The following is a 26,314-nucleotide window of genomic DNA, read 5'->3' as shown; positions in this document are numbered from 1 at the left end:
TAGGTCTGGGGCAATTACATTTCCCTTTCTTTCCTATGGGAAGGGCAGATCTGCTGTTTTGAAGTTCTGCCGGTGTTTCTACCCATTAGTGGCCTGTTTCAGGAATACTTCGAATGTTTACAGTGGGGTACCAGAGAAACGTGGATTTTAAACACATGCTCATGAGAAGGCTATTCAGGAAAATGATAAGATATGATTTTGAGAAGCATGCAGATCCATATTGACTTTGTAAGCTGTTCTGTCTGCACAGACCCATATGAGCCCAGGGATCTTAGGATTCCTTATCCAATTGCTCATGACAATCTATAAAAATTGTGAGAAAAAAAAAGAGAATCCAAAACTCATAAATATCTGACAGCCCAGTCATGCTACCAGGGACAAGCCCACAGCCCTTGCATTATTGATTATACTGACTTATTTTTTCTTTTGTTTTTATTTTGGGAGGAAGGATGCATTCTGCAGTTTATGTATAATGTAGATTTATCTTCTTATCAATTGATTTGGTAGATGATCTTCATAAACAATTACTGTGAAGGCTGACGGGAAGGGCAGCAGTGGTGGGAGTCCTTGACCTTTCAGGGAAAGATGCTTTTGTCACAATGAAGTCTGTGGAAGCATCTAGACAGGGAGCTTCTTTTGACACTGCCAGTTTGAGAAGCTCCCCTTCCATGCCACTTCATGGAAATTTGGCCCCTCACAGGTGCCCAATTTCAAAATATTTGTCTCTCCTTCATGAGTTACAGGGCTCTGGAAGGCCTTCTGAGGTTGTCAGAAGGTGACTTTTTGCCAATTAAAAGGCCTAGGCAATGAAAACATTGGAGAACATTTACTAAAGAAAACGTGTAACATTTGTAACCTTGCAGCCTTTCTCCCTGACTCATGGCCACAGCCATGGACCACGGTTTCACGATGCAGCCATGAGCTCAGACCCATGGAGAACCTTCTCACCTTCCTGCGTCTCGGTAGTCCATGTGCCTTGCCAGTTGCTACCAAACCCATCTGCTTCTTGTCCAAGTTCCAGTAGGAGAAAGCTGTGCCACCATCTAGATGGCAGGAGGATGATGAAGAAATCCACAGGGCAGGGAAAGCACCCTGATCCTGGATCCTTGCTATATGTTCACAAGGGGTTACCAACCCTCTCTGCAAGGAGTCAGGCCAAACCTCCAGGAAAAAACTCACATTTGAGCTACCAGGTATAAATTGAGGCAGATATAGCAGAAATAGGAAGGACTACTGACCTCAGTGTCTGACCTCAAGACCACATTTCTTCCTTTCCCTATTTGTTTGAAGTCTATATTGGAGAACACTGTGAGATAAGAGTAGGGCATTTATGCAGATGTTATGGTGCAGGGTCTGTGGTGCTGTACTGAGGATGAGTCAGGGTAGGGGCACATATTAAAGTGTCCTTTAAACAGCACTGCAAGGAAGTTTTGGAGAGGTCTTCTTCTGTGGTGCCCTATTTATATGCAGAAGTGTCTGTGGCACTTTATAAAGGACAGTCCTAGAACTGCAATTGTCTGAACATGACTCCTTGACTAGGTCTTATGGCAATGATCTAATGGGATGGTTTGTAGGGATGTAAAGACATTGTCAAACTGATTTTAACACAAAAAATAGTAAACGAAAGAAAAAACTCTATCAAGTTAAAGTGATCTTAGGACAGGTAATTATACTGACCTGGAAAGCACCATGCAAATTTTAGTGGACATATTGACTAAGGACCACGTCCTTATGGAGGTAAGTTGTCCTTTTGGGGCAGGCTCCATAACCAAATCTATTATCTTGTACATCATCAGCTTGAACCTCTCTGTTGCTCCTTAGGCAATCAGTAGTTGTGTTGTAAATCAGTCTGAAGTTGGATGCATTCTGGCTAGCCCCAGCTCTGCTATGGATTTGGGCAGCCTCCAAATTGTCCTGCCCAAAGAGAGGGATTTCAGCAGGCCATCACCATCTCCACAGCAACCCCTGGGCTCTGATACATGCAGCAGAATCTGAACAAAGCAAGAATTCTGCCCCCAGCTCCCTGCACTCAGGGAGTGAGCATGAATAATGGAAGACCCTGAAACAGGAAGGAGAACCAGCTGTTATGGCCAGTGTGGGGGGCTTTATGTGGCTGCCCTTCCAGCTTCACATATGCAACAATTGTCCTCACCAAATGGGTTCAGTATGAGCAAGGAGTACTTACATGACAAAACATGAAAAACTGCTGTTGCAAAAGCACTTGAATCCAAAAAAAGCGTACTTTGAAATAAATAAGGGGAATTGGGAAATTACATTCTGGCAACTGCACAAAGTGTGTGCATTTCCCATAGAACCGAATAAAAATAGATTGTGTCGAAAACAATGATAAAAAACTCATGGGAATGCATGTCTGGCACAGTTTATATTCCACTCGGGCTAAAGTTGGAATATTGAAAATGTGGTGCAATTAGGAATTTTATTTTAAAAATGTAAATATTTCTGTTTCTTATAAAAGCATAAAAAATAATCACATACTTTCTTTGATGATCCGTAAGTCTACACTAAATAGCCAGTCTTAATTCACTGCAAATCAGCTGTGTTAAGATACTTGCACTGCATTCGTAGACAGATTAATATGATGGGATCTTTAGATTCTGCCAAATTAGAAACAGTAATGTCATATAGAGACAAATGTATGTTTGTTTATTTATACATGCACATACATACACTTATAGAGAGATAAAAATAGTCTTTCTCTTCCAGAATTGGTAAAGGTCATTACATTTTGATTATTTTTTAATCAAATAAAAATCTTGCACATCCACAAGTTTGTATAACCAAATTATCCTGAGACAAATTGGAGGCTTGACACTCCACTGCACAGTTCTGACACATTCACAATTGTCCTTTAAGATCTGTTAGTTTGAATTAAGATTCTTCTCTCAAATGCAGCTGGTCCAACTACAGGCACACGTCTTTCCTTGCATATTAGGCTGTAAGGCACCTGAACCCATCTTGGCTGATGCCTCTGGGACACTAAAGCATCTGTCACACAGTCCAGCAGTACCCACCCAAGCCCAGCTGTGTGTAGGTTGCAGAGACACCCACACTGAGAAACATGTTAGGGTCAGTGTGGTTTTACTCACTAGTGCTATTTTCAGTTTTCAGCAGAACAAAAGTCTGCAGGAACATTACCATTACATTAGGGCTCAAACCAAAGAAAATATTTCAGCTGGTGCCCTCTTTTAACTAATACTTGCATAGAAGCTTTATTCTTCTTGCCAAAAAGAACCAATAATTTCCTCAAGAATATAATGAGTAACAATTAAATCTATCAGAGAAAAAACAAAACAAGACAAAACAACAAAACAGACAAACCAGAACAACACCACACAATAAAATCTAAACCCGCAAAACCAAAAAATAGTCCAAACCAAAAGCCCAACATTTCATGTTCACTGAAAAATGTGCCTCTTCCTTAGAAGATATCACTTCCAGATTCCACAGTTCTGACTCCCTCTTTCTGGAAATTAGGTCCCAAGAAACTGAAGCAAATTCTCTTAATGACTATTTTTAAGAACACTGACAGTTACTGAGAAACTCAAGGCATGGAATTTTAGCATTGCTCTCCATCCAACAGCTATTTCTACTAATTTTCTCATAGTTTTTGCCATAAAGTAGATGATCTGAAGACTTCAGATCTAAGCTCAGGACTAATAGAAGAAGATTTGCAGGGAGGAAGTTCATTTTTCAAAAATTATTGGATTCCCCAGCTCCCTCGAGGAAAATGAAGAAAACTATCCATTCACTATCAATCTTTTTCATTTAAATAAAACCCAAGCATCCATGGCAGTGACCGTAAGTTTTCAAAAACACATATGTATTATGATTTTTTCACTAGTGCTTTGTATTTCAGAACAGCTAAGAATTACTGCATCTTTGGATGTTTGTGTGTTCCTCTAGTGACACGATAGAGTTTGATTTTCCTAGAGAACATGTTGAGCCATCTCTGATAAGCAAGACTGATGTTATTCTTTTCCATAAAGGTGCTACTAGACTATACAGACTCATATCTTTCATCTCTTAGATCATATAAGCCTCTTCTACTGAGCATGGTAACAAGTGGGTAGATAAATGTTGAGAATTCTCCCAGTCTTTTCACCTCAAGATGTTTCCTTCAGCTTGTGGATAATTCCTACGTCTCTTTTCTGCACATCTCCATTTCTCCATATTCTTTTGAATATATGAACACTATATCTGTACTTTTTTTACTGGTCTCAGGAGTGCTTTATTGAGGGAAGATCTCCCACTCCTGTTTTTGATCTCCCTCTTGAAACAAGCAAAAATCTCATTTGTCTACAGAATTACACCAGAAATTGGAGTAAAGCTGTTTTTCCATTCTGATCACTAGACTCTTCTAGAAGCACTGCCTTCCAAGACAGAGTCCTTCTGTTCTGTAGAAATCTCTTTCTTCTGAAGTCAAAGACTTAATAAAGAGCTTGTAGAGTATGATTTTCTTTAAATGGACAAGTCATCCAGATCATCCTATGCTTCCCTGAGCTCAGTGGTATCACTGTTCAACTGGGTTTTGTGTCATCTCGAAGTTACATCAGCAACATTTATACTTGCTCCCATGTGATTGCAGGAGGTGTTGAACAGAAGCAGCCTACAGTCAATTCTTGGGGAACTTCTCCATCTGATGATTATTTTCTGTCATTAGCTACTTGGAGAGATGTCTCTGTTACCCATTTAACAGGTTGTCTTGACAGTGTATAGTGCCATTTTTATAAAAAGTGTAGGGCATCAAACGAAATAAGATCCTCAAAATAGATGAAGTCTACTACATCTACACTTCCATTTTATTTCATTACTCTTAAAATGGGAAGGTTTACTTTTAACGACAAATTCAGTACTCACTATATTGACTTTAGAAACTCTAGGCACATATTTCTGAAATTACAGGTGATTATGAGAGCCCAAACTGAGGCACATCAAAAGGAGCACTTTTCTAAGAGACAGTATCCTGTAGTTTCTGAATATCAAGGATGACAAACAACAGATTTCAATGGCAATCAACAGCTGTTCATTTACTGAATAGTAGCACTTGTAAACAGAACTTGTAACAAATCACAAAGCTCATACTCCCTGGAAAATAGTTTGGGGTTAAAAAGGACTTGGTGAGTGAAAAAGCAAGGGACTTGAGGTTAGAATATGTGATACTCTGCATTTCTTTTGAACATATTATCTCAGTAAATGAGGTGGATGGAACACTTGGATTCAGGACCAACATAAGCCAACTAGAATTTGAATTGCTGATAATGTGATACTCCTCCTCCTGAGCCATGACTTCTGCTCTCTTCTCCCGGAGAGCATGATGATTCATCTCAGCTCTAACAGTCATATAATTTCACTGACTACATAGCACTACAATGCCTAAAAGGTGATACAAGGGAGAGGAAATGAACACTTGTTCCTGGGTTAGCAGGTGACATTTTGTGTGAGAAAACTCCTCAAACTGTGTATGTGGTTAATCTGATTGTGAACTGGTACTGAAAGTGGCAGGGACTCTTTCATTTACACTGCTTTGCTGCTATTCTGTTTCTTCAGGTGGATTCCTTCCACCCAAGTTTCAAACTTGGCCCTTCTGTTTGCTCAGGGAAAACCTTCATTGGCATAAATAGCAATTTTACTTAAGTATGTAAGTGGGTATTGGTTCTTGCCATTCTAGGTTTACAGTAGGCAGTGGAGGAGTTAAGGGGTTTGAATCCACAGAACATAAGCACAGACAGAGTAAAGGGTATGAGATGAAGGAGATTCAATTGAAGGAAGAATCATGGGGAATATGTTAGAACTTGATTCATGCATCACAGGCACTAGTTTCTTATATTGTTTAAAGAACTGAACATTTTTCTGAAAAATGGATTTGGGCTTGGTAATGGATTTTGTAATACAATAATGGTGACATTCGAATGAGAACAGAAAAGTGTGAAACTATGGATCTACACAACTGCAAGTTTTGTTATTGCTGGAAAATTCATTGCTAAGTGATTGCTATTAAAAACAGTTTCAAAATTCTGTGAGCAAGATTTGCCTATTAAGCCAGAAGGACCTGAGAATGAAAAAAAAAAAAAGTCAATACATGTAATATTTTAAAGGTATTTTGGAAGATCAGAAATTGGTACATGATTATTCTTATGAACTGTGGTTGTTGTAAACTCACAAACCAGCTATCGCTCAGTCAAGAGCCAGGAATAAAAAACATTACTGTATAGCTGATGAGATTTTGAAGCAAATATAAAACATGTTGGGATTTGAAGATGCCTTCTGACCAGCAGCTTTTTTGGCATGCAGTATGCAAAGTGTATATTTACTTAAAATTTCAAAAGCCTGGACAAAAGATTTGAGATATCACAAATCAATGATCTTTTAAATATGGGAAATTTAGGGAGTAACATCTCCCAAACACAAACATGAGTCTTTTCCTACTATCCTGCATTAGGCAGAGGGCCTGGCTTTGCCATGTGTTTCTCCAGTACAATATGAACTCTTTCCATGGAGAACCACTGTAGAAATGACTAGATTGCCAAATTGAGAGAGACTGTTACAGATGATGAGATCAGGATCTCTTCTTTCTGGGCTAGCTCTGCAGCAGGTCCAAGGACACAGTAAGAACAATCTCTCTTGCCTGACAGGATGTAACAAAGGGCAGATTTAAAAGCTGGTATTCCACTGGTGTGCTTTCTAAAGTTGCTTTCCTCAGGGGAGAAAGGGCTTTGCCCTGGCTTACACCCTGATGTTAAGTGTACACTTCTGCCCCTCTGAGCACCACCACAGCATCGCAGTTTAGCCAGGGTTCATCGGGAGATGGTTGTTGGAGAGCAGGTCTTGGGAAGCACTGGAGAAAAACATTCTTATCAGGCAAAACATTGAAAGCTGGCAGAAAAAAAAACAGGCTTGTAGTTGGATGCTGGATGGACTTTGTTAGGTCAAGTTTACTAAATTTACTAAATTTGCATCGACCTGGTAAAGACAAAGCCTGAAAGTCTGGCACTCATCTGTTCTGCACTGAGTTAATTGTCCTCCATGTGATCAGAAAATATCTCATCCTCTGAGCTCTGACAAAGTATTCCCAGCCACTGTCTGAAGCATGCTGTCTGGAATTGTCCTGTGGGAGACAACTGCTATTTCTCACCTGTTAGCTCTAATCACCTAGTTTCTCACTGCTGCAAGCCAGGTGAAGGGACAAGAACGACATGCAAAGCAGGTAAGCAGTATGTTATGAAAAGGGCATTTGTTGGCCAGGAGGAAAGGACATAACAAAGTCTTTATGTTATTTCCTTTGGAATTGTGAGGCGAATATTCTGCCTAATCCTTTTTCAGTACAGTAGGATTTCTGTAGGTTGTAAATTCTCTTTCTTTTCAAGAAGATATTTACAGCTGAATGAGATGGCACTCAAAAATTAGTAGTAGCTAATGAAACTCATTGGAGAGGTGTGAACCAATACTCTCACTATCTAACTGTTCACTCTGCTAGACATAACACATATTTTTGGCAGCTGTCTTCCTTACAAGGATTTAAAAGCAATTTAAATATCAATACAAGGTCTTTGGAACAGAAAGCATCTAAGGAAACTAGATGACACCAACTTGAACTACAAAGTTTCCTGCCATCCTTTGAGATACACAAACCTCAAGGTAAGTTTCACTAGACACAAATGTTTTGTGCTGTTTTGAAACCTTTTTTAGAAAGAAGCATTTTTTAGAGTTCTTCCACTTAGGAATCTCTTATTCAAATTATCTGAGTTTTACATAAAAGCATCAAAGGCTGGCTCTTGAGGATGTCTTCAGAGGAGTGATCTCATTTTAAGTCTGGGAGGATGAGAGTCTCTGACAAACTAGGGGAGTCCTTGATTAAATGGCGAAAGACACTATGCTACTGGTAAATTCCTAGAAAAAAAGACTGCCTTGTCTGGGTACAAGAAAACCTCAGGGATGATAACTCTTCTAACCTTGGAAGACTCCATTAAATGGAATATTATATGCTCACAGGACACCTAGTGCTTGGAAGGCACTAATTACTAACACTTCTCTTCCTGGGAGCTTCCTCAAAGCTTAGGTATGTCTCAGCTTGGTCACAAACAGATCAATCCTATCAGTGGTGTGAGAAGGTTTTTAAGCTCCCAAACTTGTGAACGAGGCAATCTGGTATTTCGAGGTAACCCACCCTCCAGACTAAGCTATGCACCTGTACATCATGGACAGGTGCCAGCTCTCCTGCTGCACCTGATTCTCAACCATTTTAATGTGCTACATGCTGCAGCAGCAGGGCTTCCAGCAGGCAGCTGTGGTCAGGGCATGCCAGCACTGCAGCAGGGCATGGAGTGGGGGTGTGCTGGCAGCCCCCTGGACGCTGCAGCAGTTCTTGGAGCCTGACGACAGGGCAAGCTTCTGCAGTCCAGAGAGAACTCGTAGTCTGCCTCCAGACGACTTAGCTTGACTTTGAAGAGGTTCCTCAAGCAGGACGGTGCTAAACAACAGTGAATTTAACTTCAAAAAAGTACTTTATGCCTGCAGTAAATGAAGCCACAAGATGTTGCCTGAAGGTATTCCACAGCTCAACTGGTAGAGATGTCTCCTGCCTGTTACAGGGCAGCAATATCACCCACGCAGGCATGGTTTACTCACTTCACTAATTTACCTGGTCTGTAACACTTTGAAGATCCAATCTGTGAACCAAGCTCCATTTGAAAATACATACACAATCAGAACTGGGTTCCATTTGGAAATTAATTCAACTTAAAACTGGCTTTGATATCCCTGCGTGAAAAGTGTCACAGAGATTACTGTATTTTGCTGTCACCTTATTTTTTCGAGGTCAGGTCTTTCAGTATCTCGCTACTGCAAACTCACACTTGACTGCTTATCTTACCCTAAGCCCTTATGAAGCTCATTGCAAGGCCATTTGAGGAATGCTGAATGTTTAATGAAATCAATTCTCAAACAGCCATGTTGTCACAGCCTTTAGAGGTTTTAGCAGTTAATTTGCTTGATGCATAAAAATAAGACTCTAACAGATCTTTCTGGAACCCCAAAACGTTGGCCAATATTCAGAGGTGATAACAAAGGAGGGGGGGGAATGCAGCTATCAAGCATTCTATGGACTTCACTTTCAAGAAGCAGTTTAGTGAAGCATTGAAAAACATGGCACCCGTAATTGCTACTTACTCTACTTAAAACATTTAAGCTTCCTGGTGATGACAAGCAGCACCCACTTACCACTGTGCTAAGTATCTCTGCAGCATGGCTTGGAAGAGCGTCTATGCTGAGCGTTGGCATTCAGCAGTGTTTAAATTGGACTTCTTCCCCCATTTTTAAACAATTCTTTCTTTTTCCAGCTAAATTTTTCGTGGACCTGAAACAAACAGGATGTTCTTGCTTGCACCACATCACCCCTCCCAAAGTAAATGATACAGATGAATGTAAATCGACAGCACTTGTATGCGTATGAATGATGTGGAGAAGAGCTTTAAGGTGGTGCATGGCCGTGAAAAAGCACAGCAGTGCACTGCGGTCCTTCCCTGAGCGGGGACACGTCCGCTCAGCGGGAATCCCCGCTGGTCGCGGGGCGGATGCCCGGACACCCCCGCAGGGAGACGGCGCTCACGGTTTGGGTCCCCGGCAGCCCGTGGGTGGCGGGGGCCGCGGTGCGCGGCGTGGCCGTGGCCCGGCAGGGCAGCCCGTGCGGGGGCAGAGATGCGGTGCCCTGCCCAGCCCGTGCGGGGGCAGAGATGCGGTGCCCTGCCCTGCCCTGCGCTGCCCGCCGCCCCGCCGGCTCCCGCGGCGGGCGGGCGGGGCGCGGCGGCCGCAGTCCCGGCGGGAGGTTGTCATGGTTTCCCGGGTCACATGCGCGCGGGTTCCCCGGCGCGGGGGGAGGCGCCGCCGCCGAGGCAGCCGGAGCCGCTGCCCCCCGCGGGCCCGCCCCCCGCCCGCTCCCACCTGCGCCGCCGCCCGCCCCTTCCCGCTGCCCACGGGCGAGCTGCCGGGCGCGCCTCGTCCCCCGGGCCGCCGACCCCCGGCCCTGGGCTCTCCCCCCCTCTCCTCCTCCTCCTTCTCCTCCTTCTCCTCTCCCCTTCCCCTCACCCTCCCCCTTCCTGGCCGGGCTGCGCCCCCCCGGCCGGCCCCGGCATGAGCATCTCCATCCCGGCGGGGCTGACGGAGCTGCTGCAGGGCTTCACGGTAGAGGTGCTGCGGAGCCAGCCCGGGGACCTGCTGGAGTTTGCCCTCCAGTACTTCGGGCGCCTCAAGGAGGAGGCGGCGACGGCCAAGGCGGCGGCGGAGAAGGAGCCGAGCGGCCGCCGAGCGGGCACCGGCCATGACAGGGGCACTCAGCCGCCGCGCCGGGGCCCCCCCGACGCCCGCGGGGTCAACTTCGCCGAGGAGCCCATGCAGACCGACTCCGAGAGCGGCGAGGACGAGCAGCCGCCGCCGCCGCCGCCGCCGCAGCAGTTCCCGGGTAAGGCTCCCCCGCCTCGCCGGGCCGGGGGCGGGGGCGCGGGGGGCTCCGCGGCCGCCCGGGCTCGGTGCGCGGCCGCGGGGATGGGCTCGGGGCCGGGCCGCCCGCGGGTGCGGGGCCGCGGGGCCGCGGGGCGCGGGCACGGCAGCGGCGGCACCGCGGGCAGAGACCGCCCGCGCCGACAGCGGAGCCCGCGGGAGGCTCCCCGTATCCCGCGGCAAACTTCAGCCTCCCGGGCTGTCCCCTGGGGCTCGGCGTGCGGGTATCACCGGCTGCGGCGCTGGAAGCGTATGAGCCTGGCATAGTCCAGCGAAGATCTATCCGTGTGTTTCCTTTTTATAGGAGCAGATTAGTGCAAGGGCATGTCTGCCTTAGAAAATACCTCCCGTGGGCATGTTGTTCACGCACTTGATTAAACGTTTTGCGTAGATGTACTTACATGTGTTTTAGAAAGTAGAGCACAATTTAAAACATAATTTCTTCCTGAAAGCCAGAGTTAAATTTTGTGCATTTAGAAGGGCCTGTGGAACAAGTGTTGCTGTGACAGCAAAGGACATTTGCAGTATCTTTGTGTTTGAAGGTAACACCGATCTACACGCAGCTAATGACACCTTATCTTTGTGTGGCTGACAGGTTTTATTTAGGGACTGTGCCAATCCATCTGCTGGTGTGGGTTATGGGACGGGTGGGAGCTGCCTCTGAAGGGTGCACAGTGCTTTGTCTTTGTGTCATGAGCAGGCTGACCGAAGGGACAGTCAGTAAGGTTAGATGGAGAAGAGGAAAGCGTCCGAGCATCTTTATTGTATTTTTTTGAGGATAGCTTGAGGTGTATCTTATCAGATCATCAAAGCAGTCATCCCTCCGAGTCGTGCTGGAGGTAGACTTACTTAGCAGAGTATGGAAGGCAGCTGTTTGCTAGTTGAATTTCAGTGCAGGTTTTGAAATGATGTCTTATGTGCCTTTCATCAGGAAATGTAGATAAACAAGTAGGTGTTTAAGAAATGGGTGAGTTTTCAAAATGCTTTGTGTTACCCCATAAGACAGTCGCCATTCTTCTCATCTGTTCTTTCCAGCTATACCCACATGTATTTAATGAGAAATTGAATCTGTCAATCAAGTTCTGCAATTTTAAACTGTAATGCTGATTCTGTGAGATTGGTAGAAATTTGAAAATTTGCTGTCTTTGAAAACTGAAATAATCATAATGTGGAAGAAAAAAATTATCGCATTTCACTAATACTAGATGTGGCCTTTCAAACATTAATTATTCTAACACCAAATCTCATTGCTAAATGGAAAACTGGAATGTTGTATGGAGGGAAGTACATAAAAGTAGTTTTATTTATTAATATGTATGTGTTACGTACCTGTAACTTTACAGGATGCTCTAAGAAGCTTTCTAAGCTTTTCAAATGAATACCAGTAATTAAGATTCTTTTGACAGTCTTTTTGTTGTGATTGTGAAGAGAAAAAGCTATTATTGCCAATATTCTCATTAAGGGACATGCTAGAATCTCTTAGTTTGACAAATTGATTTACTTGTTTGACAAAAACCCTTTAAAATGCCACATTTTTAAGCCTAATATATTTTGAGCATTTAATTGTATTATGGTTTGTAAATTCTGTCTGTTCAAATAATTGTTAATTAAAAGAAACAAAAAATGAAAATATTTGTGAAGCCATGTGAAGATTAATAAGAAGTAACTCATGGTAAATGATTATTAATAGTGTGCTTGTGTATATGTACATTGTGCAGGAGTGTGTATTTAAAATTCAAATTTTATGTCTGCCCTGAATATATTCTTCTAAGGTAACATAACAATGAATCCATTCAGCCTTTTGTTAATAACTGGAGGCATAAAGGCTTGTACTCAAATATTTGTTTAATGGGTTTAGATACCAATTTCAAAGCATGTTTCTTCTATGCTTTTGCTTTCTGTTTCTAGAAGTAGCAATTTTTAAGAACTGACGCTTGGGAGAAAGTTTTAAATTTTTTTTGCCTTTATGATTTATTAGACGACTTCCGTATAGCAAATTTGCCCTGTTTGCATCCTTAGGAGAGGGCAATAAATTAAAAAAGTGGATAAGCAAATGCAAAATGAAAACCTCTGTTAAGGAGGTCAGGCCTGGTGGTGGTATCTTTCCTTTGCTAAAGCCGTACATTTGAAATCTCAAACTGACAGTGTTCCTTAATTAATTCAATCAGAACATTGTTGAGCTCTCACTGTAAATGCTCCAAACTTTTATTTTCCTACCAAATGTTTTTAAGTACCTACAAGCTCTGCAGTTGAACTCTTTGTCAATATTAGTTTTGTCCTTGAAATGTATTTTGGAAGTGTATCCTGTTTCAGAAATGATGAGCTGAGGCATAAGCTGTGTTAAAAAGAAAAAACCCCTGTACTCAGGATTAAGAGTTATATGTGAACCTTGAATTAAAATCTGTTCAGGTCTTTATTGTGTCCATTACCTCGGCTGCAGAAATCACATAAAGGTAAAAGCAGTTACCTTGTCTGGAGGGAGAACTTTGTTGTATTGGTGTCATAGTTTTGAATTGACACCTGGAGTTAAGGTGACCTCAGAAATGACATTCTTTATGTTCAGAGCATTTAGATTATCCTCTTTGGAACACATGGTTTAATTTGGGAATGTTTTTCAGGTTTTCTAGTTGGTTTGTTTGGTTGGTTTTTTAAAAAAATATTTAATTGTCCTACATGGGTATATTGGCATTAATCAGTTACAACAACTAATTCCTACTCAAATAAATAGCAGACACTAAATTGAACAGGAAATATACATAAAAATGAGCCCTGTTTTAGAAAATATGTCTAACTTTTAGCAGGTCTGAATTGCATATTAAGATTTATTATATTGTGTTAGCAACATTTGAAAATGCTCATTAAATTATTTATTCTTTTTACAGTGACTATACTTTTCTTCTGACTTTACCACTTACATATTGATTTGCAACTTATTTTGATGGGCAATAGCCTATGTAATTTGTAACAGTTGTTTTAAAATGGTTGCCGTAGATAAAAATTTCATCTATCCTTAATATGAATTAGTTGAAGAGTTTTTTGAGGTAACATTGCTGTTCCTTAAAGTCAAAAATTACAGTGCTGCATATATCATTTGGCACACCGTAGCCTCTGTTTACTTGATTTTTCTTTTGTTTTGTTTTACTTCAGTTTGTTTTGGTATCTTTTTCAGATAGTGGTGTATTTTAACAGGAAAATACTACAGCTGTCCCTCTCCTCCCCCGTGTACTTCTGTTGGTGTGTTGGTTGCTTTGGGTTCCTTCTTTGGAAACTTGAGCTAGAAATTGCAAGTCTGTATCTCAGCTTAACCCACTGATTGTGCCTAAATAATATGAGATCACTGTTTAGGTAAAACATACATATTCTACCTTACAATACTAATTTTAAAGGCATGTCTTTATTTTAGTTCATTTATTCAGTCTGAAGTGCTTACAGATGTACTGTTCATAGAAATTTTGAAATAATAGGTAAATTGTAGAAACCAGAAAAAACTTTGCACGCAACTACATTTGTGCCATGTGTACGTAATGGGCAGATCAGAGCAGTGGAAGGGCTCAGGAAGGACAAGGTAGCAATATAAAAATACATACAAGTTATAGTGGGATATCCTTAAATCAGGGGTTGTATAGAAAAGCATGTAATTTTCTTATAAATGTGTATATTCAAACTGAAATCTGTGGTATGATGGATAATGGCTGAAATCACTACCATCTGATATGTACTTAGCCAACATGAGAAATGAAGTTTTAGTAATTTCTACGGTCACTCTTTTGAAATACAGAAAGCAAGCAAGCATTATTTGTATGATTATAAGGACAACCCCAACTGGACCCAGGTTGGGGTGGATGAAATTTAGAAGAGAAGTTTCCAGCCACAGACCAGTCCCTTGGGAGCATGGCATTGTTGGAGCATTCCTTGGCAAGGCTTTGGGCCATATCTCCTTGCAATTTTCTAGACTATGCCTGCTGTCACTCAGAGAATAACGTGTAAATTAAGTGTTCAGGGTGGGTGTTTGAGAAGATGGATTCTGTGAGGGAAAAGAATTCCAGATGCAAAAATTTGGTGCCTTGCTGGTCCAGTGGGCCTTGGTCAGGGGTTGGCTACTGGCTGCTATTCTCTGTTAGTGTACACAGTCACAAAAACATAAAGCTTTCTATCCTTGCTGTAAATCTTAAAAAAAAATTCAGATTTTCAAAATTACAGTTTTCAGTAATTTTGACAGGAGCAAATGAAAATATTTTCTTTCTGCGAACAGTTATTTTAGAGAGTAAACCCAAGCAAATTGGCAGTTGTTTGTGGTTTGTTTGGGTTTTTTTTAATTCCTTAATCTGACACAGGTGTTTTATTCAAGTTGAGAGATTTGTCATCAACAAACTTAGTTTGACAAAATTATAAGCAACTGGAAATGTGAAGTTGTAATATATACCATTTATATACCACTTTTTTGGTAGGATTTTGACTCCCTTTCAGACATGTATCTACTTGTGATTATAGATGAAAGAATGCTTTTGACACAGCCACTTAAAAAACATAGGTATGTTTATATTAATAATTTAGTTGGAATGATAGCAGCCTCCACTCAAAAGTATTTATGCATCCCTGCTCAAAATTAAGCATGCATGAGTGGAAGTGCCTCTGCTGGCTAATATTTTGTTGAAGTTTGGTAAAGTGTATTAAAGAGAAGCAGGAGAAAATTCCAAAGACCTGTGGACAGAAAGGTAGTACAACTATACCAAAAACATTTGAATTTGTCTTCAGCTTCTTTTTCGCTAAAGAATCAACGTGGAGATAATTTTGGCTGACTGTTCAGCTTGGAAAAAGAGAACAGCATTAATTCAGGATGTATAGGAAGACAAAATTTTGCTGGCATGGGTTTGTAGTGATTGCATTATGAATTACAACCTATAAGCAACGTCAGTACTAACATTTGCACAGTGACACTCAATTTCTTGCTTGTATCTGTCCGTTTCAAAGGGAAACTTGTTTCCTCAGGAACTCTCTAGGAATATTGTTTCACTTGCTGACTTCATTTCAGTTTCCCAAAGAAACCTTACATTTTTTGTTCCCTGTGTTTACTCCTGTCTGTGTGTTAAAGTGAATGTAAGAAACCAATTTATTCCCCTGCTTGGTGAAGAGAATAGAGATTAATCTCTGGACATTTAGAGAGTGCATGTTTTTAGAAAGTACTCCTACAGCATAATGACCTAGTGCTTGTAACGTGCACAGAAGTGTTTTGTGCATCTGCCAGGAAGTTAAGCTTGGTTTAATACCTGTATATCTCATATCCCACGTCTGTTATGTAAAAGTATTGCATTATGTTCTCTGGTTCTGTCCAGTTCCCTCAGTCTGCATGAAATGTACCTAAACAGTCAAATCTCTTCAGACTTATTGGCCTTAGGTGCTCCTGTAAATCTGGAACATAGGGTTTGGAAATCACACATTTAGGTCACAAGGTACAGATCAGTCAAGGTACAGGCTGCTGCTGGTTTTCAAATATCAAAGATGACCTCTAGATTGGGAAATTTCATTTGTTGGGACGGTGATGAAAGAAACAAGAAGGCAAGGTGGAAGGCAGGATACGGAGGAAGAAAAGGAGTCAGTGTGTGGTAAGGAAAATACAAAGGTAAAAAACAATGGGGGAGATACAGAACTGAGGTGAGGGGAGAAAGATAAAAGAACAGACAGCACATGTGAGAAGGCACATGAAATTCTCCACCCTTATTTTTCTACCCAGCTATAGCCCTGCTGTCCCAAATTTATGTCCTGAATTTTCTACTGAAATTCTGTTTGGCTTATAAATATGTTTCGGAAGAGCATAAATGTGAGCATAACTAAAATCAGTGGTCAATGCATTGTATGAATGTGAATTTGGTCATCTGATGCTGAGAGATCTATTAAATATTTTGATATGCTCATATCATATTACCATGTCTGTAGCCTCATAACACTTGCATTTTAATGAAAGTTTCAACTCAGGTTTTTTATTGAGGATGCAGATTGGTTTTCAACCATTTTCTGTTTTAAAAAATAATAGTAGTGGTTGTTATGAAGAAGGTCAACAGGCCCATGGGTACAGCTGCCATCTTCATAGCTAAGAGAGCCAAGGTGTCGCTGATGAAGAAATGTTGAACAGTACATAACAGGGTGAAATGTCCCTACTTGTAATGCTTAATACATGTCACAATGGTTATTTCATCAACTATTATTTTAATGGAAATGCCTTAAACTCACGTTGTAGTGTAACTGTTACCAACCTAGGTTTGAACTTCTATTATGAGCTTCAAGTGAATGTAATTATACAGAAGTTCTGTGCTTTAGAAAGGTTAGCAATTTTTAAGAAGTGAACGAAGGAGGGAGAAGAGTTTGAGAAAAAGAGCCATTAAAAATGGCTCAGTGTTCTCTGCTTCTGAAATAGGTCTTGACATACATAAATTGGAAGAAGAAGAGGTGATTCTACCAGGGATGATACATTTATCACACAATTTGTTTGATATTGTTGCTTGTTTTATGGATGTGGGTGCAGAAAAGATGAACTCTGTGTATACATTAATTACTACTTGCTAGATAAACCTGTCAAAAGAAATAAGCTTGTCTATAAGTAGATATTGCCATAAACATCCATCAATTAGGGTATTGTTTGAAAGTATTCCTTTGAGAATTCTAAAGGAAAAATACACTTTTTTCCCCTTTTCTTTGGGACATTGGGTGATGATACTGGTAAGTCTAGATAGCTTTATATTGGGGTTTTATACTGAAACTCCTTATCCTTTCAGGGAACCCTTTTAAGCTAACCCACATGCTGGGTAGGAATGATCACCCATTTACTACATGGAACAGGATGTTTTGACAAGTAATAACAAACTTGGGGTTTAATTAATCTTTTTCTTTATGGAATACATTTTTTGGTCTGTAGGTCAGTTTGCACTCATAGCACTAAACAAGACTTTGCTGGAGAAGGTGAAATTTGGCATTGAGTGTGCTTTGTTTTATCTTCATTTTTCATGTTTCTAATTGACTGTCGTTGTTACACTTTTCCTTGTAGAAAAGCATAATGTTTGTCAATTTGGTTTTTCATTAAAAAATATGAGGAGCTCTGTTTCAATTTTTTGTGCACTTAGTGATAAAAATAGCAGAAGTACTCACAGAGAATTTCTATTTACAGTTTCTAGGCAGTGTACTACACGAATCCAGATTTATATCGATGCAGCAAGTAACACAGAAGACACACAATTTTGGTAAAGATGATGGTAATCAAAAAGATGATGGTAATCAAATGTCCAGTGCCTCATTCAGCATTTCCAGGGATACTATGTCACACAAAAATGTTGTAGCTCTGCAATGAAGGGGGATGGAGACAAGCAAGGGTGCCTGAAGCGCATAGGAGTAAATTGTAGATTGTAGGTACAAGGTATCTTCAGAATGAACTGTACAACAGCTGTATGGCAGTTTGCCATCCTTTCCATAAACGGCATCCTTTTAGCATTGCTGCTCAGAAAAGTAATTTGCGGACCACAGATAAAATAAGGAAATTACAAAGAATAGAACAATAAAAAAGATCCAAATTTTAATTGAATCAGACTTGCCTTATTGTGCTATAACACTCTGGATAATGGAAGGTAGAGTTGTAAAAAGCATGCTGTAACAACAGAAAGTGTTTTTCACTTATGTATTTCACTCTTAAATTGCTTAATGAGATTAAGAAAAAAATCATCAGGGCAAGAACTTGAAGCTGAGAGCTTGAGCAGGTAAAGGCTGATAATGAGAATAGCTGTCTTACACATACAATTTCACTTATGTGACTGAAGTGGTTTCTGTAAAGCTGGGCTAAATGGGACAATTAGTAAATATTATGAAGACTTCCTGAATGGACGGTCTAGAAAATTGCTGTATAAAATAGATTTTTAAAGGAGAAGTAACATGATCTTTCCTGCTCAGTCATTCCAGATACCATCCTGCTTGTATAAAGACTTTTATAACAGTGTCAATTTGTTGTTACATCAATTCCTTCTGAATCCCAGTGATGCAGATGTCAAACATGTTTTTATAAATAGTGGTAGTGTTTTCATATTATACCTTTTTAACAGGACTGTCCATTGTAAAGCATACCAGATATGAAGAAAATAAATCCTTGCCCAACACTGGAAATAAAACATTCCTTGTAAAGCCTCAGCGTAGACTATAAATAAGAGATGTACTGAATTCTTGGTTGGGATGAATACAAGCTGGAACCAAGCATAAGCATTCAGACTTGCCTGCCCAAGCACACAGGCTGAAATTCTTGGTGTGATTTCCCATTTCTGGTTCTGAAAATTCAATGCCATGGGTTGTAAGGGATTTGTAAGTGCTGCAGAATATGGGTTAACTTAAACTCAAGCTGTCCATGACAGCTTTGCTGTGGCCTTTTTTGGATTATCTCACATATGAATATATATGGTCGCTGTACTGATCTGGTTTGTTTGCCATTATTTTTACCCCTGAGTTTGTTTCCCATTATTTCATTATTTTCACCACTGCAATTGTTCCCTTTTAGATCCTCTCTCTGAATCTCTTACACTTTTCATTCATGCTGAAGAACTCCATCTTTGGGCCAGTAATTGCCTTTGCTAAAAAATGCAGACTAATACCACAGGTCCTTGAAACAAGTATTGCTCAATCATTTTTTCTATTTAATATCTTGGAAATTAATATCTAAAATCTAATGAATATGTTTAAGTATTCCTACTGTTTTAACAATGGTTAATATGACAAAAAGTCTGTCTAATAGAGGGCTGGAATTGTCTTGAGATTTCTTGTTCTCTTCCAAAACAATATTTGTGATATTCATCACACTTGCAGTCAGAAACAATTACAATATATACTATAGACGTCTATCAAAATTTTATTAAGACTTCAAATGAAATGTTTTCTAACATTGTAATAAACCCATTTTTTCATCATGAATGAGTTTTGAAAGTTGTATATACTTAATAATTGATGATATTAAAAATAGAGGGAGAGGTTTATTTTTTTGTCCCCAGTTATGCCTAATTTCTACTGAAATTGAGAAATTAGGATCTCGTAGGTTTATCGACCTGTTTTTTCATGAGTCTCTTTAGTACTAGACCCAGTCATCATTTCATCCTTAGTTCTATTTTTGGAGTTTTTATTTTTCAGTTCGGAACGCATAGTGCTTTTTCTTTCCAACCACTTTGTTCAATAACTTTGGATAACATTCAGGCATCTTTCTCTAAAACCCATCTTTTAGCTAATAATTTATCTCTCTTTACTGGTTTTTAATAGGTAGTCTAAACATGAGAAACTTTGATCTAGCCTTAACCACTACAATATTTAAGCATCTGTGAGGTAATTTAAATACGAAGTTAATAGTCTGCCTTCCTTCCTGTTGCTTCAGCCTACAGGAAATATTGTTTAATGACTAATGCACATATTAAAAATTGATTTGAAAGAAGATAGATGGTTATTTATTCTTAGATACTACTAACTTCAATTCGTGTTAAAAATTTTATCTGCAGTATTTTTCTGCATGTCTCCCTTGCTAATGTGTCAGTTTTCCCCTTCTATTGAAATGTAGCTGCTGCTGGCAGTTGAGGTGGGAGTAGATGTAGATTAATTTCCATTATCCACCTTGCGAAAAGAAGTAATTTGTTCTTCTGGTTTTGCCTTCTTAGTATCAGGAATAAAATGGAGTCATTGATTTAAGTGCACCCTAATTTGCTGTCTCTCTGGAATATATTGTCATATGAACATGGCTCATCTGTAATTACTTCAGTTTATGGCCTCAAAAAAATGCAAAAAGAAGAGGAACAATGTCATATTTTCTTCAAGTCCATCCTTCAAATTATTTCATTAAGCATAGATGCAGGGTGTGGGAGGTATAGGGAGACTGGGAAGTCTTGGGAAATCTAATCAAAGAACAGTTTGAGCTTGTAAGAGAAAGCTATTCTTTCCATGCAAATATGTAGGTGTTTGTCCTCTTCTCTGACTTTGTTTTTGGGAATTTGAGGAGCTTCTCAACAAGAACTTCTGTAAATACTGCTAAAAAGACCTGAGTTTCTTGCTACTGCCAAAATTGGATGTCATTGATCCATTTCCACCAAAGAGTTTTCCTGGGAAGGTTATATGGAGCAAAAAGTACAGCACTGTGTTGCAACCTGCTTCTTCCATCTGAATGTTTTTTTGGCTGAAGGATCTTTGTTATGCACTGGAATAAAAAAACAAAAAACCAGTTAACAATGAAAAGAAACAAATGGTAGTAGGAGATGGTAGGAGACAGAAAAATCTCATCCATCTTTTATTGCTGTTAAGAGGATATCAAGTGTTTTGTTTTCTGTTTTCCTTTTGCCATATTTTTTTTTTTTTAGTGAGAGAAATGAAGAACGTTGCTTGGTCTACACTTTATCCAGAAGCTCAGTCAGGGGCTAATATCCATTTCCCTTGTTTTGAGAGAAAATATTATTTACAGTTCTGTTTGAGCATAATGGGAGATAAATCACAGAAATGTGTGTTATCACCCTTCTCAGTTGAAAGGAGGCAGATTAATATTTACAATTGTAGCATGACACTCACTGTCTTCACAGATGTAACACCAGATAATATAAGACCTTCTGGGACTGAACTGATGTTAAGTGCATGTATAGGCCTTTCAGAAGAGGAGACAAGTACTCCTGGATTTCAGATCATTGTAGTCATCTTGGTGTCAGCTTGTACCTCACTAGGTGCTTACTGAAATGTGCTTGTTCATGTTAGAAAAATGTTTTTAGGTCTAACTCTGTAAGAATTCTGCCACTATAGCATCTGGATCCTTGACAGAATTAAAACTAAACATGCAAATGGGCTTCAGAAAGACATCCTCAAGTCCTACAGGTTAAGGAGAGTATTGGTGCTTCTCCCTAATAAAGCAGGCCATTTATTGCCTCTTCTAGCTTGGAGGTGACAGACCCAAGGTCCCTTTTCTGGGAGCTGGCTTGTGGTCCCAGCAGGCACTGCTAAAGGCCCCACTGGCATGGCATCATTCCACTGCCATGGGGTAATTTAACCATTAAGCAAAACTATTTTTGTTCTTATGAGCCCAGAGTTTCCTGTGCTTGTGAAGATGTGTTCAGCTTCTGAGAAAGCAGTTATTATTTGTGGTTGTGGTCAGTATGTTGCCATCTAATGTCTCACCTTTGACATCTATTGCAATGTCTCTTTCTTTTATTTTTTTAAAGTTTTGATATTTAATTTGCTGAAGTTACTATACACATGCTTGTGAAGAGCTAATAACACTGACTACATAGCTTTGAACATACAAACTGGCACAAGCCTTCTTTGTTTCTTTAAATGACAGCATGAATTTATTCCAGCACTGGTTGGCTGGTCTGGTGTCCTGGGGTGACTTTATGGTGCTTGTATCCCCAGTTGTCTCTGTTTATGCTGGATTTTAAGTCCTGCACCTGCAAGGCTGGTTCTGAGAGCGCGGTGGGGAGAAGCAGCGCGCAGTTTGTTTTCAGGAGCTGCACTCGCTCCTCCACGTTCCTGCTCCTGGACTGAGCTGTCTGCAGCACGGACAGACAGCGGGACAGAGCTCTCCTTTGCTTTTAGCCAGGTTTTAGCTGGCTGAGCCAGAGAAGTTCCCTAGGCAGTGGCTTTTGTTTCTGGGACTGTTCAGAGCTGCTCTGGACTGGACACCCAGAAGAGCTCTGGGAGCTCACACCCGGGCCCACCCAGGCCTGGGCTGGGGCATTTCCAGCGCAGGAGGGGCTGAGAAGAGACTGAGTGAGCCAAGCTACAGCCCACGGAAAGGACTCTGAGTTTGCCATCTCTTCAGGACAGTGAGAGGTGTTATTGTTTAATATAATTTCATTTTTTATGCTTGTGAATGCTTTGCTTGTTAAATAAAGAGGTTTTTTTCCACTTTTCTCCAAGGAAGTATTTTCCTGAACCAGTAGGAGGAAGGGCTTGGATTTGATTTCTAGAGGGATTCCATTTGGAGTTTCCTCCCAAATTTTCCCTAAACCAGGACGTACGGGTTCAATTCAGCTGGGGTGAAAACAATCCAGCTTGATGGCCTGAAAGAGGCAGTGGCTATATAGCATGGAGGTGTATAGTACCATTGCAAAGCTGAGTCTGATTCAGGAAGCAGTAAATTCCTAAAGGGCCACTACAGTGTTCAGGTGGAGGAAGCACCTGAGTGTCTGGCTCAGAGCCATCTAGTACCAATATTGATAAAGTCTAGTGTTCATCAGCTGGCCGGCCAAGACTGAATTTATGTGACCTGTCCTTCATGGTAGGTACTAGTTTGGTATCAGATTCTATTTTTCACATATTATTAGAAACTTCTTTTCTTTGAGGCTTTTCTCATTGTTAAGTTCAATTGAAAATGGTAGAGCAAGTTCAGTTTTTTCTTTTGTTAAGGAGTTTGTGTTTCACTTGCAGAATGAAATTGCCCATGCTTGTTTCCAGTGTTTGAATGGCTTCTGCTGAAGCCAATTTAAAATTGACAGGTGAGGTTCTGTGGAACAGCACTCTTTCTTTCTAATTATTAGGAATAGAAATGTAATTGCTGTGACACTTGGAGGAGTTACCTGACTGTGACTGATGCTCAGAAAGTAACAGGAGCCTGGTTATTGCTGAAAATATGTAGATGTGTTGCTGAGATGGTTTTATTTTGTTTTCATTTGGAAAATGTACAAAGGTCAGACTATAAACACATGTGCTGCTTTAAAAATGTAAAGACCGAGCCAATAAGATGTACACATTTATTCCGGAAACCCTACTTTATATTTACTTCTGGCTAGGAACTGACATTGTTTAACTTGTGCACTGCATTCCAGGACAAAACAGTTTATAGAGCTGTAGAACTACTTTTTTTCCAGATGAAGGGATGAATTGAACCTTCCTTTTAGTGATAGCCTTTAATGCAGAACATTTTAGGTATAATTTTTTCCCCTCTAAAGCTAGCCTCATGCCTTCTTGCACAAATTGTTTTAGAGATTGAGCAGTTGCAATGTTTTCTAAGGATAACTTCTTCCTGTGTAGTTATTGTATGTTATTGGTATGGGGTTCTGTGTTCCTAGCATGAGGATCAGATGCATATAACTGATTGTGCTTAAGGGAGTGGAAAGAATTAAGTTTCCTAGTCTGTAGTTGGAAAATTATACAAATTCCAGTCAGTTGAAACTTGGCACTGGATACAAAACTGTCACTATTTTCCTGTTTATATCAAAAGAAATTTTAATCATACTTCTCAGTTTAAAAAAAATACTTTTGGTGATCAGTAGTTTTGATATCTAAGCTAATACATATTGCTTTTATTTGACTGTGTTTTCTGTTGTCAGATCCTACATATTTTATGAAAGTGGTTTGATTTCTAAGTAACTTCTTGTTTTAAAGGCAAAAAGGAGAGCTTTTAACTGGAGTTGTGAAACAAATGAAAGAGGCATGTCTATAGAATTGCTAGCATGTCTTTAAAACTGAATAGTGGTAATCTATAATACTTACAGAAATTTTAAGGTCATGATACAGGAACACCTACTGTGCCTATGAAACTATATGCTATAGGAAGTACATACTTGTCTGTTTTTACTAGACTGGCGTGATGAAACTCTTGTAGTGCATCAAGTTAATGATAAAAACATTTTTAAATTATTATATAGGGTGTAGTATAGTAACTGGGAGTAACTTCCCATATCCTACCAGTCATAAGAGATACTTAAAAATTAGGGGAAAAAATTCATTTTAGTAATCTGTGGGTCTGGATGAAATCCACAAGACAAAGGAATTTGGACTGAAGGCTAACTTTTTGTCTGTTCTAATCTCATCCCTTGATAACTATCCTTTAAGGAAGAAGAATGATCCACAAATTAAAAATAGGGCTCTGAGAGTTAAGACAAATTAGGTTAAATGTTCATATGTGTTACAGACTTGCTGTGTGCCTTTAAGAAGTTTGCACTAGTGCCTGTAAATTGGCAAAATGGAATCATTGCCATTCCCAGCTTGCCAGGATCTTGTAGCAGTATGTATGTGAAGGGCTCACGTGTCATTATTTGCCTACAATACTTAAAGAAATTTCTGTATCACAGAGTCCAGGGTGATGATAGAATTGAAAAAAATTTTATCTGATGTGTCTTTTTTTTTTTCTGGCCAAATATAGGTATTGATGGGTTTATCTTTGATTGAAAGGTGCAGGAAAACTTGAGCAATCAGCAAAGCCCTTGCAAACAGAGGAGACCTGTATTATTTGTTTAGGCTACAAAGATTGCCCTTAAAAGTGTAATAAACCCAAGATTGCATTACTTCATATTCCTAACTCATTTTGTCATTTACCAAATTGTTTATACAAAAGATGCTTGTGGCTGTTAGTATGGGCTCCTGCCATATAACCACTACAGAATCCTACCTTCAACCATGTGCTCTTCAGGTCGCATTTAACATAAAGGTCATGCATTGACTGTGCCTATAAAAGGTGAATAAATCTTTAGTCTTAAGTCACTGTCTTTTCTTAGAAAAAAAAAAAAGTTGTCAATTTTTGTAACTTTATGGTTTTTGGTTTTTTTAAATCCACTATTAGGGCAAAAAGCTTTTTTTTTCTTGCCCAAAATAATTTTAATCTACTTATCTTCTCTTGTAGTAACCTAATATGAATGCTGGGAATGTAACTGAAAAGCAATATTTATCCTGATTTATGAATTGAGTATCCTTTAATTTCAGAAACTTCCTAAATCAGACTCTGTGAGTTTTGGCGCTTTTTTTTTCTTTTTTCTTTTTTTTTTTTTTGAGAAAGCAAGACAGAAATGTTATAAAATTCCAATTTAATTTCCAAAAATGGATTGAGTTTTTTTTTTTTCTGCTGAGGGTTAAATGTAAAGCATGCATCTTCCAGTAAGTTAAAGAAGAAACTCTAGTGTATCTTTGTGGACACTTGAATATCCAGATCACTAGGCCAGTCTGCTTTTTAGTATGCTTGCTTTCACATTGTCTTGACTTCAAGAGAAGAATTTTTAATGCTTGCTCTTGGAATATGGCATAGTCTGGAAAGTAGGGCATTTTTTTTTTTTTTCCAGAGGTGTGGGTTGCTAGTCTGCCATGTACCCAGTCAGGCAGTTTTTTGTTTTCCTTTTTTAATGCACTCTGGACATTTTTTGTTTACCTGCTCTAGAAGAAATAGAATTTCTTGAAAGGCAGTGAAGGTTGTGGGAAGACTATCAGGACAAGTAGCACTTTGTCATACACAGATTAAAGCATTTCTGCCATTTCCCAAAGCAGAGAGTCTGAGCAATATTCTGGATTATCATCATGTGCTAGTCTGCCTTTATTCTGGTTCTGTATATTCCTGTTCAGTACCCAAATCTTAGATCATTTTCCCAGGTAGGTAAGTGTAAATAGACAATGTGAAAATGTGTGTTGGACTTCTTGGATAGGTCTTCAGGAAAGGAGTCTTTGGGTCATGACCCATGACATTTGCTGTGGCTGGTTGTAGCTGTATTTCAGGAAATGGTGTCATGATCACATGTAATTTTTCTATGGAATCTGATACGGAAGCATAGTAGGTTTTGTTTGGGGGTTTTTTTGGGTTTGGTTTTTTTGGGGGGGGTTGTTTTGTTTTGGTTTTTGATTTTGTTTTTGTTTTTTTTTAACCCTCCCTTGGAAGACCAGTATTTTATTCTAAGAATTATTTCGTTGCCTGATGACTAATCAGCGTGTTGGAGAGTTTTGTTGTCAAGAGTCATGGAAAGTTTGGCTCCTGTTGGAAATCTCACAGATAGTTACTGAAGGAAGTCAGGGCAATGTTCTCAAGCATCCCTAGCCAGGGAAAGAGTAAAATGGG

The 26,314-nt window shown here is 39.8% G+C and overlaps 1 protein-coding gene across 1 annotated transcript in view; it reads left to right on the top strand.

Annotated features, from left to right (window-relative positions):
* Positions 1-9,979: 9,979 nt before the first annotated feature.
* The window catches only part of PRKAR2B (protein kinase cAMP-dependent type II regulatory subunit beta), a 74,631-nt gene continuing 58,296 nt past the window's right edge, over positions 9,980-26,314 (top strand). The window contains exon 1 of the mRNA XM_021539143.3: positions 9,980-10,474. Coding sequence (XP_021394818.1) covers positions 10,147-10,474 — 328 coding nt within the window. The 5' untranslated portion in view covers positions 9,980-10,146. The remainder of the gene's footprint in view (positions 10,475-26,314) is intronic.

The sequence above is a fragment of the Lonchura striata genome, chromosome 1A, assembly GCF_050655825.1.
Source record: "Lonchura striata isolate lonStrDom1 chromosome 1A, ASM5065582v1, whole genome shotgun sequence".
In the NCBI taxonomy this organism is placed as follows: Eukaryota; Metazoa; Chordata; class Aves; order Passeriformes; family Estrildidae; genus Lonchura; species Lonchura striata.
The sequence above is the reverse complement of the archived record's forward strand: the minus strand, read 5'-3'. Positions and strand labels throughout refer to the sequence as shown.